The sequence below is a fragment of the Lepisosteus oculatus genome, chromosome 8 (genome assembly GCF_040954835.1).
Source record: "Lepisosteus oculatus isolate fLepOcu1 chromosome 8, fLepOcu1.hap2, whole genome shotgun sequence".
Taxonomy (NCBI): Eukaryota; Metazoa; Chordata; class Actinopteri; order Semionotiformes; family Lepisosteidae; genus Lepisosteus; species Lepisosteus oculatus.
This window is the reverse complement of record NC_090703.1, coordinates 17358783-17372517: the sequence shown is the minus strand read 5'-3', so window position 1 is coordinate 17372517 and position 13735 is coordinate 17358783. Positions and strand designations below refer to the sequence as shown.

The 13735-nt window shown below is 36.4% G+C and overlaps 1 protein-coding gene across 5 annotated transcripts in view; it reads right to left on the bottom strand.

Annotated features, from left to right (window-relative positions):
• cep170ba (centrosomal protein 170Ba) overlaps positions 1-13735 on the bottom strand; it is a 48338-nt gene that overhangs the window by 21458 nt on the left and 13145 nt on the right. For all 5 annotated transcript variants that reach the window (XM_015350824.2, XM_015350826.2, XM_015350823.2 and 2 more), the window contains exons 3-7: positions 12859-12948; positions 11671-11749; positions 10588-10646; positions 9493-9631; positions 1678-1794 (exon numbers count right to left, since the gene is read on the bottom strand). In XM_015350824.2, the coding sequence (XP_015206310.2) occupies positions 1678-1794; positions 9493-9631; positions 10588-10646; positions 11671-11749; positions 12859-12948 (484 nt within the window). The remainder of the gene's footprint in view (positions 1-1677; positions 1795-9492; positions 9632-10587; positions 10647-11670; positions 11750-12858; positions 12949-13735) is intronic.

Below are 13735 nucleotides of genomic sequence, written 5' to 3'. Positions count from 1 at the left end.
AATAGCAGGGCAGATACATTCCATGCACTTCACTATGATCTTCCCCATTAGTATTAACCTGCATTGTTCCCACTCTAGCTAATTTGCATTTTTCTCAATGCACTGGGCTGTTGCTATAAACATGTCTCCATTTTTCAGGGTACATTCAGGGCCATCTTTAAAAGTTTGATTTTTTTTTACAAATGCTCAGCCTCAGACTCATGAACATTCATCTAAATACTGCAAGGAGTTTTCCCACCAGTGCTAAACCAACACTAAACAAACATATCTCTGTCTAAGCAGCTCCAATTTTTTCATCATTTGCTTTTCAAATGAAATGCTACATTTCCATGATAAATTGGTTTTCCTCTCATCTATCCATGATTCAGCTGAGCTCACTGATTTATAAGGGAAACCTACAAGCAGACTAGTTTTTATATAATTTGTCTGTTGATTTGGAAAAAAAGCCAGACAACAGAAGATTTTTTCATACGCATTCATATCAGACAGTTATGAAGACTACTGCAGGTCTTAATCAAAATTATACAACTTGCTTACAAATACTGCAGGGGCTTCAAATTTGAGAAGGCAATTTATATTACAAATACACCACTTAACACCAGGTTGTTACATTCTCTAAATGGGAAAATGGTCCAGTAAAAATAAATACCAAGAAAGATCCAAAAACCTTTATAGAAAATAAAAGTATTTGGAAAGCTGTTAGAAAGAATAATGCTCCTTGAACTTGCTTATAGATATTAATCCTTCAGTAGAGATTTCTAGGCTTTACAGCTTAATGGCATGTCAAGGTGAAAGCATTCTTAGAGGTTACTTGAGCTATGAATTAGGGCCCAATAAATCTTCAGCCTGTCAAAACCATACTGACAAGAAATGATCTGAAAACGCAAGAATTCAGGGTCCCAGAGCATGTCCACTAGTAAGGACACTTGCCCACTGATCCTACACTCCAAGTATTATGGGTTCAAGCCTAGGTTATGTAACTAGCTGTCTGTGACTGGGCTTCTATAAACTGTGGTGCAACACTGGCTGAGATATCCCAAGGGGAGGTTTGTGATTAAGTCAAGTAAGGTCCTAGGATCTAGTCCTCTCCTCCAATCGAGGCTGAACCTGCATGGCACAGTGTAGCTTGTGACAACCAATGACTAGAAGGTGGGCAAGTTGTCTCATGGGAGATTGCAGAGTTTGTGGCCAAGAGCCAAGACATGATAAACACACAATTTGTGACTCTAAATTAAAAAAAATAGTAATAGGGTTAAAAAAATAGTAATTCTAGATTTAAAAAAGGGTCACAGAGGAGTCAAAGCCTATCCCAGCGAGCGACATGCACAAGGCAGGATACAGCCTGGACAAACACCAGTCCATCGCTGGAAAGACACACAGACCCAAACTCACACAATGGCCAGTTTTCCCAGAAGCCAATTAACTCACGAGTATGTCTTCGGACTGTGGGAGGAAACTTTAGCACCTAGAGAAAACCCACCTGAACACAAGGAAAACATACAAACTCCAGGAAGAAAGCACCTCAGGTTTTCTGACCTCAGTACTGTGGGGAAGCACTACTAAACATTGCTCCACTGTGCCGCCCGGAATGAATAATGAATAATGAGAAATATGTAAATTCAATACAATAGGCCTTTCATTTAGACTAAAACTGAATATGACTTCAATATCTCTGACCTGAATGAGGCTCATCCACTCTTCGTCCCTCAGTGTGCTGCACCTTGTTCCCAGCATCATCCTCCCCCCACCATGAGGGCTGGCCATAGAGGGGAGTGGGACGAGACATCGGGGTCTCTGGACACAGAAGAAACAGAATATCATCACAACATGGCACCGGGTACAGTGCAGTTAGCTTACAAGGCACAACTTTTTCCATCAGCAATACACTGTACAAAAGGAGCTAACTTTCATAACCAAGGGGTATTAAAATGTGATGATCCCAGCCCAGAGGATTTATAATCTTCTGCTGTCTTTGTGAAATATGTACTCAAGTTTTACAATATGCAAGATTCATGTTTAAGGAAAAGGGGATTAAAAAATATATGAAAAAATTACCCACATTTTCTCATCACACTGATAATAGATAAGCATATGCAAGGGCATTGCAAAATACAGTCATTGCAACCTGAAGATTTTCAGTTTATAAAATGACTTCATGTTTTGAATGTTGGATGAGTCAAGCTACCCAGTGGTTATGATCAACTGTTTAGATAATAACAATCAAAACGACCAGGGTTGGAAAAAGAAACACAAGTAAATGACATTTCCATCATGTACAATTATGAATTACATCAAAGAAAATAATAAAGACAAAAAAAACATATTATACTGTTTACATTAAACAACACTATATTGTAGGTTAAAAGGAAAAGGCAACCGTATGGAAAAACTGACTTGTGGCCCCTATCAAACACCTGGAAAAACTACGTATTATTTATTGCACTTTTATTCTGCGTAAAATAAGACTATTTTTAATAAAATCACAACAAAACCATAATTGTTAATAGAGTTTAGCTTGTGAAATCAGTCATATTTAAAAAATAATATCCAAGCATGTGTTCTTTGGTTTAAACATACGTGGATTGTGACATGGCTAAAGACCACCAAACTGCAGACATCCTCCTGAGAGGTGTGAAGGTTTTTGCCTTTTAAAATCACCAGCAAGTTTATTTTAATACTGTTATTGAAATATATGTAACTACTGCCATTGTATTGAGACAGTAGTCTCCCAACAAAAAAACAAGCTTCTGAAAATTAATCTTCTAAGAGTCCTTCTCAAGGAAGATGCTGAGACATTATGGAATTATCTTTTCTTCCACTGACTACATTCTTTGTGAAGTCATCTGCATCATATAATCAATAAAGTAAAACATGACAAAAAGCAATTTAACACTACAAATAGCACACATTGTATTATTACGTATTGAGCAGTCTTCATTTCATACCAAAATTGTGCATCTGCAGCAAGGACTGCTCAAATAAATGGGATATGTATTGCAATTGACTGTATATGTCGCTGGACAGCACCACATCTCTGTAAATTTGTTATGGGAAAATATGGATGCAAACATGCAGTTTTGCCCCTACCAACAGTCAGACAAATGAAAATCCTTTTGCTATTGGTTATACAGTTTACAGCACATTTAGCATTGTATCCTCTAATCTTCAAATGCATGGTGATGATGTCACATACTAGAATATACAATTTGTGAAATACTCTACTATTCAGGATTCTTTGAAAGCTACATTTATGTCTTCTTCCAGATACATCAGAGAAAAGGGCTGGCTTGAGGGTAAAAGGAACAAAATGTGTGCATCTGGTGAAATCTTATCCCTGGCAATCACTGGGAGGCCAGGACTGAAAGCAAGATACTGAGATATCGACTTCTAAAAAGCTCAAGACATATAGCCCAGACTATGCTGACTACAATAAACCAGGATGTCAGAAACGCCTCGCAGGGCGAGGCAGGTGTTGCCAAGGAAACATGACAGCACATGCAAACCTAAAAGAGAGTTACAGCACAAACAACACAGGCAAGATGGCACTGGTGCTTGGAAATTAAAAAAACAGAATCCAGAAACATAGCCGTCATACCAATGTGATAAAATAATTATGATCATTTCTAATGAAGAACAGCTTTGTACGTTTGTTTAAAATGAAGCATTTCTACATTTTAAAAGTTCTCTACATATAATATATGCAGTGCTTAAATCCAGTCTGAATGCGGGCCTCCTGAAAATTTCCATGTTAAAACTGGTTTAGCTTGAAAGAAAAATACCTTTTGAGTTAACAAGTCACTGATTCTTACTTGTGGTAGAACAAAACCACTACGAAAAACATAAGCTTGCAAATTATATGCCAGATAGATGTTGTAGTCTCTTATTACAGAGAAACTGCTGCTTGTGGATTTCTTAAAATAAAAGATGACTTAATAGACAAAACCTAACAAGAAAAATGCATGATGTGTCTTCTGGGGAATTTATTTTTAACAAAATGAAAGAAAAAACCTTCAACCCTTTTTAAAACCATAGAATTGCCTTTTAAGTAGACTGTTCTACAGGGCAGATTTTTCACAATATCAGGCCAGTAAGAAATGCCTGCATAAAAAACTCAACAAGTTAACATTGATTGCAGGCACAGAATTTTTATTGCAAAAAAATGTTCTATTCATACAACCTTATAAATGAAGAATTCCAAGATTCCTCAGGGAAAGAAAGTGTGGAGAAAACAAAAAAGGATCTATGGATATAGTTGTTGTGACAGTCTGTTGGTTCTGCTCAGATTATCTACTGTACTAACCAGCCAAGCAAAACATTTCCTACCAACATCTCAAATGTAATATGATGAGAAAGGAAAAAGATAAACATAAAAAGATCTGTAACCTCTCTTCCAAAGCACTGCAGTCAGCACAACATTGGTTACAACATCAGTACAACAACACTTGAATTTATACTTCATATACAACAATGACTCACTGAATTGTGAATAAAAGTCACAGCAGGATGGAAATCACAACTGTTTAATAAAATGTTATTCGAAATTACATTTACTATCTGAAACCAGCCAAATACTAAAGTACTAGCTTGATTCTCCCATTTTGTTTCACCACAGATTGCTTCCTCGACAAAGGAAATGAAATATTTTACCATCACAATAACAATGTCTCGCTCTCAAAAGGGTGTGGAGCTGCATCACTTACGCTGAGCTTCAGGTGAGGTAGAATTTATAGAATGTTATTCCAGGACACACAGCCACTGGAACAACTTTCCTGATCTACACTGCGCAATCTAAAATATATCCTTTCAAAATTAACACATCAGTTAATTGTGAAATAATGAGACTCTGGAAGAATAAAACAACAAGAATGGCTGCACGACCTTTCTGCTTGCAGCTACTGGGACTTGTTTTAAAGTGAGTCACTAATCCCAACTGGCAGGAGAAGGGAACAAAAAGCAAAGCAATCTCGGGCACACAGTTCACAAAAGGATTTACTGTGTGACTTTGCAGGTGGTTTATATCTTTGGTTTCCTCCCTGACGTCTTATTTCTTACTTGTTTCTTGACCCATTAAACATGTTCTTAAGAGGTTCCCAGTACAGTAGTTCTTCTGCTCAGACTGCCATTTGACATTATTTCTGACTATTCCCATGAAAACTGTTTGTGAAATGTCTCCTTTAAGATGTATGGAAGCCAAGTAAGGCAAGCATAGCCATTACATGTGTGTAGATTTAGCTGTACTTCACAAATTATTCAATTTTTCACTTCAAAGTACAATATATGAAGGATGCTAGTGCAAATAGCTCTGTACCCACAAATTCTCCCAACCTCATTTAATAAATTAATTCAATAAATTAATAAAGTCTTAATAAAATTTGACTTTTGCTGGAGTTGTTAGTTCGTCATATGAACTAATGCAATAAGAATTAGAAATGTTAGGATATGTACAGTATGATGCAGAAATAACAGGAAATTGAGGAAAAAAGCATTTCTTTGACTTTATATCATGAATAGAATTAGACTGATTTATTAGTATGGGGCGCATAACATCTTCCCAATACAACCTTTCTATATTTGATTCCATCATTCTGTAAAAAGTACAGCCTGCTTCACATGTCTCATGTCCCAAATACCAGGAACTACTAGTCATTCAGGAAAGCCACAAAATAGATAGCAACGTTTACAATCACTATCTAAATCACTTAACTAAAAGAGTAACTCAGCGTACATAAATAAACAAATGTAAACTGTCACGGTGTTGTTTATAAAGCAGTTATTTAAAAGCAATCTGCAGATCAATTACACAAATCATTGCCATTTGTACAAATGTGTTATCGCCACCACTAAAGAAGTGTGTGTACAAAATATTCTATTCTAGAATGAAAAGGTGATAATATTAACTATATTGGCCTTTATTGGGTGCCTGATAGGAACCATAAGATATGTTAATTTATTAACTTAAAATGTATTGGATGGCATCGACATTGAAGCCTGTCAAAAAACCTTTTTAAAAAATAGATATTATTATCAAAACTTATTAGATAATGTTAATAGACAACGTTAACAAAAATGTACATTGCCTAGTTCATTTTTGTTTTAAAAAAGACACACTTTCACATTTCGAAGACGAATGATCACATTCACACATCAGACTTCAGAAAACGCTCCTGCTGGCTTTTCACAGAAAATCGGCATTTACCATCGTTAGGAAAAGCATTCCAAAATAACATCTGCACACCGAATACAAAACTGCCATTTTCCTAAGATACATGCATGGTGCACATACCATTTATCCAAGATCTAAAAATACAGAAAACCAAAAAAAGCCTGGCTTGAGCCAGCAGGCAGGAAAACTGTTTTCCCCAATTTAGCCTCATTTTACAGTTTAAGCAAATCTATTGTTTATTAAAGTCTCAACAACATTGAGACTTTAATATTTTGATAGAATATCCTTTACCTACTTGAAAATATTGTCTTGATTACAATTAAGGAGTTGTTAGCTCACATTCAGTGTCCTTCAGCATGCGTACAGTTCTCTATAGAGAAATAATAAGTAACACACACAAAATTAGATGGGTTTGGTCAGACTAAATACAGTGCAGACTAGCAACAGGCCTAGAGCCAACAGTCTGCCTTCTGTACAGCAGCAGGATGTGACAGACGCTTTAAACTGCCAGCAAAGCAAGACTTGAGAGCTCTTCCCTTTAACTCACTTGGAACACCCAAGACCTTCACAGAGCCTTACAGAATATAGTTGTTATGCACTGAAACAAGTATCAAGTAACAATGAATTTCTTGTTAACTCTGCTCTGAAAGGAAAGACCAAAGACTAACTATCTGTACTTGTAATCTAAACTAAGTATTTCTTACTCATTTTATCAAGCATATTTACCAAACAATCAGATCACAGTTTTGCTTGTATTCACAACACAGTTAGTTCTCAAATTTGCTCCATTGCGGGTGTAATTGCTTTACTGATATTTGATTGAATAACATCTGAAATTCAGGCCACTGAAACCCTCAGCTGAGAATTTTACATACAGTAAGTAACTCTTGGAAAGCTGAGTGAGCTGGTATGATCTTAAAGTGATCATTCTTAAAATTTCATAGAGCACTACCAGGACTGTGTCATTTTCTGTTCAAGAAGTCTAATCTCAATGTGACATACCTGTGTGTACACACCAAGGAACTTCTTTATTTGCATAAACTCCTTGACTGATGTCTTGATGATATGTTAATGTGAACTGCTCCCAGGTGTGACCTAGGTCAGTGATGGGAGGTTAAAGGGTTCACAGACTCCTTGAATGGCAATGCTTTCAGGTGAGAATTATATTTAGAGCAGGAAAATCTAAAATGAATTCAGATGCTTAATTAAAGTGTGCTTAAAAATGAAACTAGCAGATGTTAAAAAGAAAAACGTGCAACTTCTTATTATCTCAGACAGCTGTCAGCACATTCTATTATTATGACAGGATGTCGCCCAAGAAACAGACTTTAACATTTACATAGAAAGAGCTGCTCTCTGCACACCCATACTGTAACCCTTCATTTTTGTCAGTACTTCACCTTTTCTGCTTAACCCGCTACACTCTGCTTCAATGTTTGTAGCAGTCCTGCCAGTCCTAGGGGTTTCCTCTGGTCTTCTTCTTTGTGCTGTGTTGGATTCCCTATACTCAAGTGCAAGTGCAAATTGATTTCCACTGTGTTTGTGGGTATCTGCCCTTCACACCAAGGCCACAGTAACCATATGTCGGGAAGCTTCGTTCTTCTAAGCCTGACTACCAGTGCTGAAGTTCCAACTCCATTTTAGAACACAGAACATTCTCTCGCATTAGTTACACTTCAGAATTTTATTTTTTGCATTGTTTTGAAACAATTTTGGGCCAAGTTAAAAAAAAACAGTGACCTGGCCCTTTTCCCCCAAAAAAAGAAGGTCTAACTACACAAACACATCAGAAGTCAGGATCAAAGGTATCTGCCAAAGGTCTCTCTTCTATAAAGTGTGCACATTGCAGTTGATGTGGTCTTCTCTAAAAAAATAATTTTCATAGTATTTAAAAAAAAATCATTTTCAAAGATCACCTGTCTGTGTAAACTTATTTTTAGTTATATTTCCCTGTTAACAACAATCTGCAGGGAAAAAGCAAATTTACAATGTGTCATTGTTATGTGAAGTACATCACAACTTAACTTTTTATTTAAAGTTGTATATTATGTGAGAACTTTGTACACCCTGCCGCTGTATATGTCTAAAAGGAAGAAAGCACAGCTTTCACATTACATTAACTCATAAAGAGATTACAGTTTTACATTTATTATAACTTGGGTGAATTCTACTCCAAATTCAGATACAGTATCTTTCTAAAAACATAGGTAAAAGTTTAATTTTTTATAAACAAATAAAAAATATTTTTTATCTTAAAAGGAAATAAAGATTTGCTGTTAAAATTGTTTTTTTCAGCAAAAACAAATGAAAAACGTTTAGACCCAAATCTACAGCTGACTACTCTCAAACAAATTCAAAACCAACCTACATGTTTTTTATAATACAGGTCCTTTCTTGGTCTTAGACTAACGGTGATGCCTTTAAAAAGCCTACAGCAGTTCTGCATTATTGCACATCTATGCTCAGAAACCCAGGAATATATCTATTTCAGATGCTTCAGCATGGTGGAAGATCTTTCAAACTTCTCAGCCATGGCAATATCACAAGTTTGATGAATACCGTCTTTTGCTATAATCAAACATTATCAAGGTCAAGCTTCCCATATAATTTTCATCTATAATTACCTACCCTATGTCAACTTCACTAACAGAAGACGGGATCAGTCATTTTGCTCATAGATATATTTAGTGTCATTTTGTAAATTGGCTTTTTTCTAGATCACTTTCTGCCTTAAAGTGGTATATAAATATATATTGGAGCTTAAAAAACTAATGTTTTTGGTATCAATACACATTTGTTGTGTTTTAATTCCGCTTATTACTTGTCATATATTCTAAGATTGAATTTAAAATTTAAATGCACCTTAAAAAATGTTAGAACTGAAATGCATTTATAGTAAATAAAATAAAATTGCAGCTCTGTAATGTAAGAAGCTCAATAAAACTTAGCTTTCAGAAACAAGAAACAACAAACAATGCTAAAAGATGTTGTTCCAAGATAAGAACAGAGTGGTAATCATTTTCCTAATACTGGCTCCCCAAAAACACATAAGGGCTTGATATCCAAGATAAATTACTGAAAAAAATGCTGAAAAAAAGAAGAAAGAAAACACAACGTTTCGGCCATGGAGCCTTCTTCAGGTGTGTGAAGAAGGGTCCAGTGTGTAATTACTGACGAGGCAAGTATCAATTACACGAACAGGTCAATTAGCTGGCAGCCATTCAAAACTTGAAGTAAACTCGGTATATCTCAACAGCGCAAAGGAGTTGGTAGCCAATTTTGGCAGCAGTAGTAAGGTGTTTCACAACTGATCTTGTATATGAAGTTACCTGACGGGCATTTGCGTTCTCCTTTCTCCAGTTTACACCGGGAGGAATCTAAACCTCCTGCCTTCTCGTCAGAGTGCTCAGTCTTCGTGCCCTCAGGCCCCTTCACGCTCATCTGAAGCTGGCTCGTGTACTTCTCATGCTGAAACGAGAGTGGTGAAGACCAAGAGTCAGTGCATCTGAGTGCTGAGAAAGGACACATGATAGTCTCCTTTTGCCAGTTCTTATCCAAATCCATAGTAAACTCTGCATTCTTGCTCAGCACAGGCAATGAACTATTCATTGCACAAATAATAAACACTTTACCACACAGTACCATTAAAGACATCTACACAGATGTCTAGGATTCCAAATTTAAAAAATGGACACATTTTATACTGACAATGTTCTGTGCTTCACCAAGATTTACAGCTCCAGAAGCTCAAAGCAGTGAAAAATGTTTGAAATTCAAAAGTGAGGGAGGGAGTTACATAATGCTTAATCAGGCAAGAGCACTTTCACTGTTTTAGAAAATGTATTTTTTAATTAACTTTTAATGATTTCTGAAAAAAGAATAAACAGGTTTCAGTTAATAGGTTATTTGGTCCGTGCATTACCAAAAACATTCTTGTGTCCTAAAGTAGGTACTATGAAACGAAGCATTGTAACAGAGTGTGTTCAACTCAAAATCTGCTCTGAAAACAATATCCATGAGAATGGTGACTCAGTAATACAAAACCAAATCTTCCCCCATCAAATGACAGCTTGCAAACACTGGGGAAATCGAGACAGACATTCTAAACAGTCTGGCAACTTTCTTTATTTTGAGAGTCCATTATTTGTTTCTGCTGCTTCCAGCTCCACATGTTAGATCCAACCAGAGACTTATCTTAATCTGTGGCAAACCAAATCAAGTGAATGGGAGTGGGAGGGGTAAAAAGTCTGTTTTTTTTTTTATTTGCTCTTTAGGTTATAATCTGGTTTGGCCCTTGAAAGCTGTCAGCTGTTGTTTCGAGAGCAGAAATCACAGCAGCCAGGAAATCCCCACTAAGGGCTAGACTGGTATAGACTGGCATAGAAAATAAATGCATACGCACAATATTGCAACAGAACGCCTACCTTGAGGGCCTCTTCAGGAACCCTGTGCTGACTCCTTTCCAATACATAGACATGGGGATGTAATAGCTATGTTAAGAAAACTATACATGTGAACGTAAAGAGTCATAACCACAAAGAAGACATGATTAATAAAGCATGGAGGAAAATGCATCATTGTACAGTTACTTTGAAAAGAAATATGATGATCGAAAACACATGTAAGAAGCTAACACTAAAAGGACATCAGCTTTTCTAAATCTTACAATGTAGCCTCATGTTGTTTTTTCTTCCTCATCCTGAAACAAAATGACATAATCTGCATGCTTTTATTTTTCAAAAGCTTGCATTGCAGGCTCTATTGTTACCAAAAGCTAAAACCTACTAAAGGTAAATAGGCAGAATTATAATTATCCTGAAGAAGAAGCAAAATTCAATTTCTTAATAACATTCAGAAGCTCTCTTAGTGGCACACCAAGGGTTGCTTATGATCATATGCCGCATATACGTAAATAACCGATCCAAAAAATGATTCATAGCTGTGGTCTGTATATGTTTTTTAAATCCAATTATACCAGCAGAATGTAATGAGGGGGAAAGCAACTTTAGGTTTCTTGATTTCAAACAATGAATTCAACTAATCCTGCTGTGCAAATGAATAGAAACATCTTTTCCTCACATTTATTTAAACTGTATTTTTAAGCTTTGGGCTTCATACTGTACATGCAAAAGCTTTTAGATTCAGCGGCCAACATAATCTAAAGCCCTCTGGCTAAACCATAGAGGATTAACATTTTGTCAGAGATTTGGTCTCGGTCATAGTCTGTCTCTTTCCAACATTTTTCGTTTTGAAGGACAAAATGTGTGTTTGTTTTTTGGTTCAGTGTGAATGTAAAATAATGCGGATTACATAAACAAAGAAAGATTGTGGTTCATCAAATGTCATTTTCTAAAACTAACTCTATAGTATCAATGGGAAACAACTCTAGCAGTAAAACAAAATATCCAAATGAGCCTGTGAACCAGTAATATACTACAGAAATCTTTCTGAGCCAAAACAAGCAACAAACAAAAACCAACTATTAAAATATATGTTGCAAAGGATATCGTATCCAAATCGTATGACATCGCCAAGCTTGAGCGTTATGTAGGTCTGGTCAGGAATTCTTAAATCATTAACGAACGTCTGGGGGGGGACAAAAAAACAGTTTGTACACATATAGGATCACCATTTAGGCATGGACTGTCCCATGGAACAACATTTTCAATATGTTAATTGCAGTAAATAGGAAACAGAACAACAAGCCTACTGATTATTAACTTTCACCTTGATACTTGACACATCTTGTTACTGTAAAATTAAACCAAAAATTGTTTTTACTTTTCTGTAACCCTTGTAAGTTGCTGCGAAGAACGATGCCAGTCGAATCATTAACAAAAGCACCACCATTCAGGCAATGTTCTTATCTTAATCCTCACACCAGTATAAGGTTTATCTACAGTGCTTTGCTGCTTTTCTCCTCTTAGCATAAATTATAGTCTGCCAGTGACATCTGAAAAGTATTTGCATGGTGGATTACATCATTAGGGGATCATTATGTAATCCAGTGGCAGTACAATGTGGCCACTTGAGCACTTGAGTGAGACTGCTGGTAAAGACAGTGAAGCACAGGACTGGCTGGTGTCTGCAATATTGTTATAGAAACCTCTCTACTACCCACACACAGTTTTGGTGTCCCATTCACTGCTTGGGTTGCACTCAGATTTAACGATGGTTTGCAGCCTTCCCACATCTACAACAAACTGAAATGTCTAAATTGATGCACCACAGAGAAGACAACACATTATAGCCAAAAAGGTCAGGGGCAGAATTTACATGAGGTCGTTCTGTCTGGACACGCTAGCTGCGTTTTAAGGTGTTGTAATAGTAGTCTTGTTTTCCATTTTCGTTGTTGAATTCAACAAAAAAAATCTATCAATCCATAATGTTCTTCACAAGTCTTGAGTGAATGAGCGAGATATGCACTTTGAAGACAAACTAATGTAATTTCTGGAAGAACCATTCATAAACACTCTTTTTTTCGCCTGTCCCTGTACAGTGTAATTGCAAGTTTCCCTGCTGTGAAGAAATATAAACAGCTGACAGCTGACTGGAGTGGTACTGTATAAATACAAAACAAACCCCAGAATGAAAAGTACAAACAGCACAAAATTATCTCCATTTCTTCTCCTCTGGTGAGCCTGGTTATTATAAAGAAGAAATGCTTTGTGTACTCAGCATCTCTCCCTGCTTACCCCATTGAGACTCCCCAGGTCCTTCACAAGATGTTCATCTGTGGCCAAGTCGTAGTTGATGACAGCGTGCTGCTTGTCAACACTGCGGGACTGAAAAGACAAGAGCATTCTAATGACCCTTCTGCTTCACCTCCCCTCATTAGAAACTGAGCAGCAACCTGCAGGGCATCCCTTCCCCAGTGCAGGCAACATTCACCAAAATATCAAAGACAACAATAACGATGACCAATTTAATAATTAATAAAAAATTAGAACAGCTATCAAACAGAGAACCAATATAACAAAGTGAGGCGATAATGACTTCAAAGGATTTAGGTCCATTTTATTTAGATGATCCGTCACATTAATTAAATAAACCATTTCCTGAAATTGCAAGAGAAAATACTGCCTGTTCAGAAAAGGTGAATACTGTACACTGTGTGCAACTGTACCAGAAATTAGTGCACACTCTACTCAGTATATCACAGTTTAGCTTATGATACACTGATTTTTCACAACAGATGTTTATCAAATTTGCACCCATCTCTTTAGGCCAGATACAACAAAGAAAAAAATATGACCAGTTATTTTTTCCAGTGAAAAGAAAAACTACCACAGAAAAAGAAAAAAAATATAAACCCACTAATGTCAGTCTATCCATTAAAAAACTAAAAATATGATCAGCTAAACCTTTTCTTCTTTGCTTTCAAGATCACCATTTAAGTGGAGGGATATTTAATATTTTATTGATCATTTGATTTAGACTGCCTGCTTACAGACCTGAAGCCTGTATAAAATCGACAAACCCTGGAGTATTACTGTGTCCTGAAAGAGAAGTGGATCAAGTGCACTTTTACATCTCACACAGGTACTGAAACAGCTCAGATTAACTTGTTTT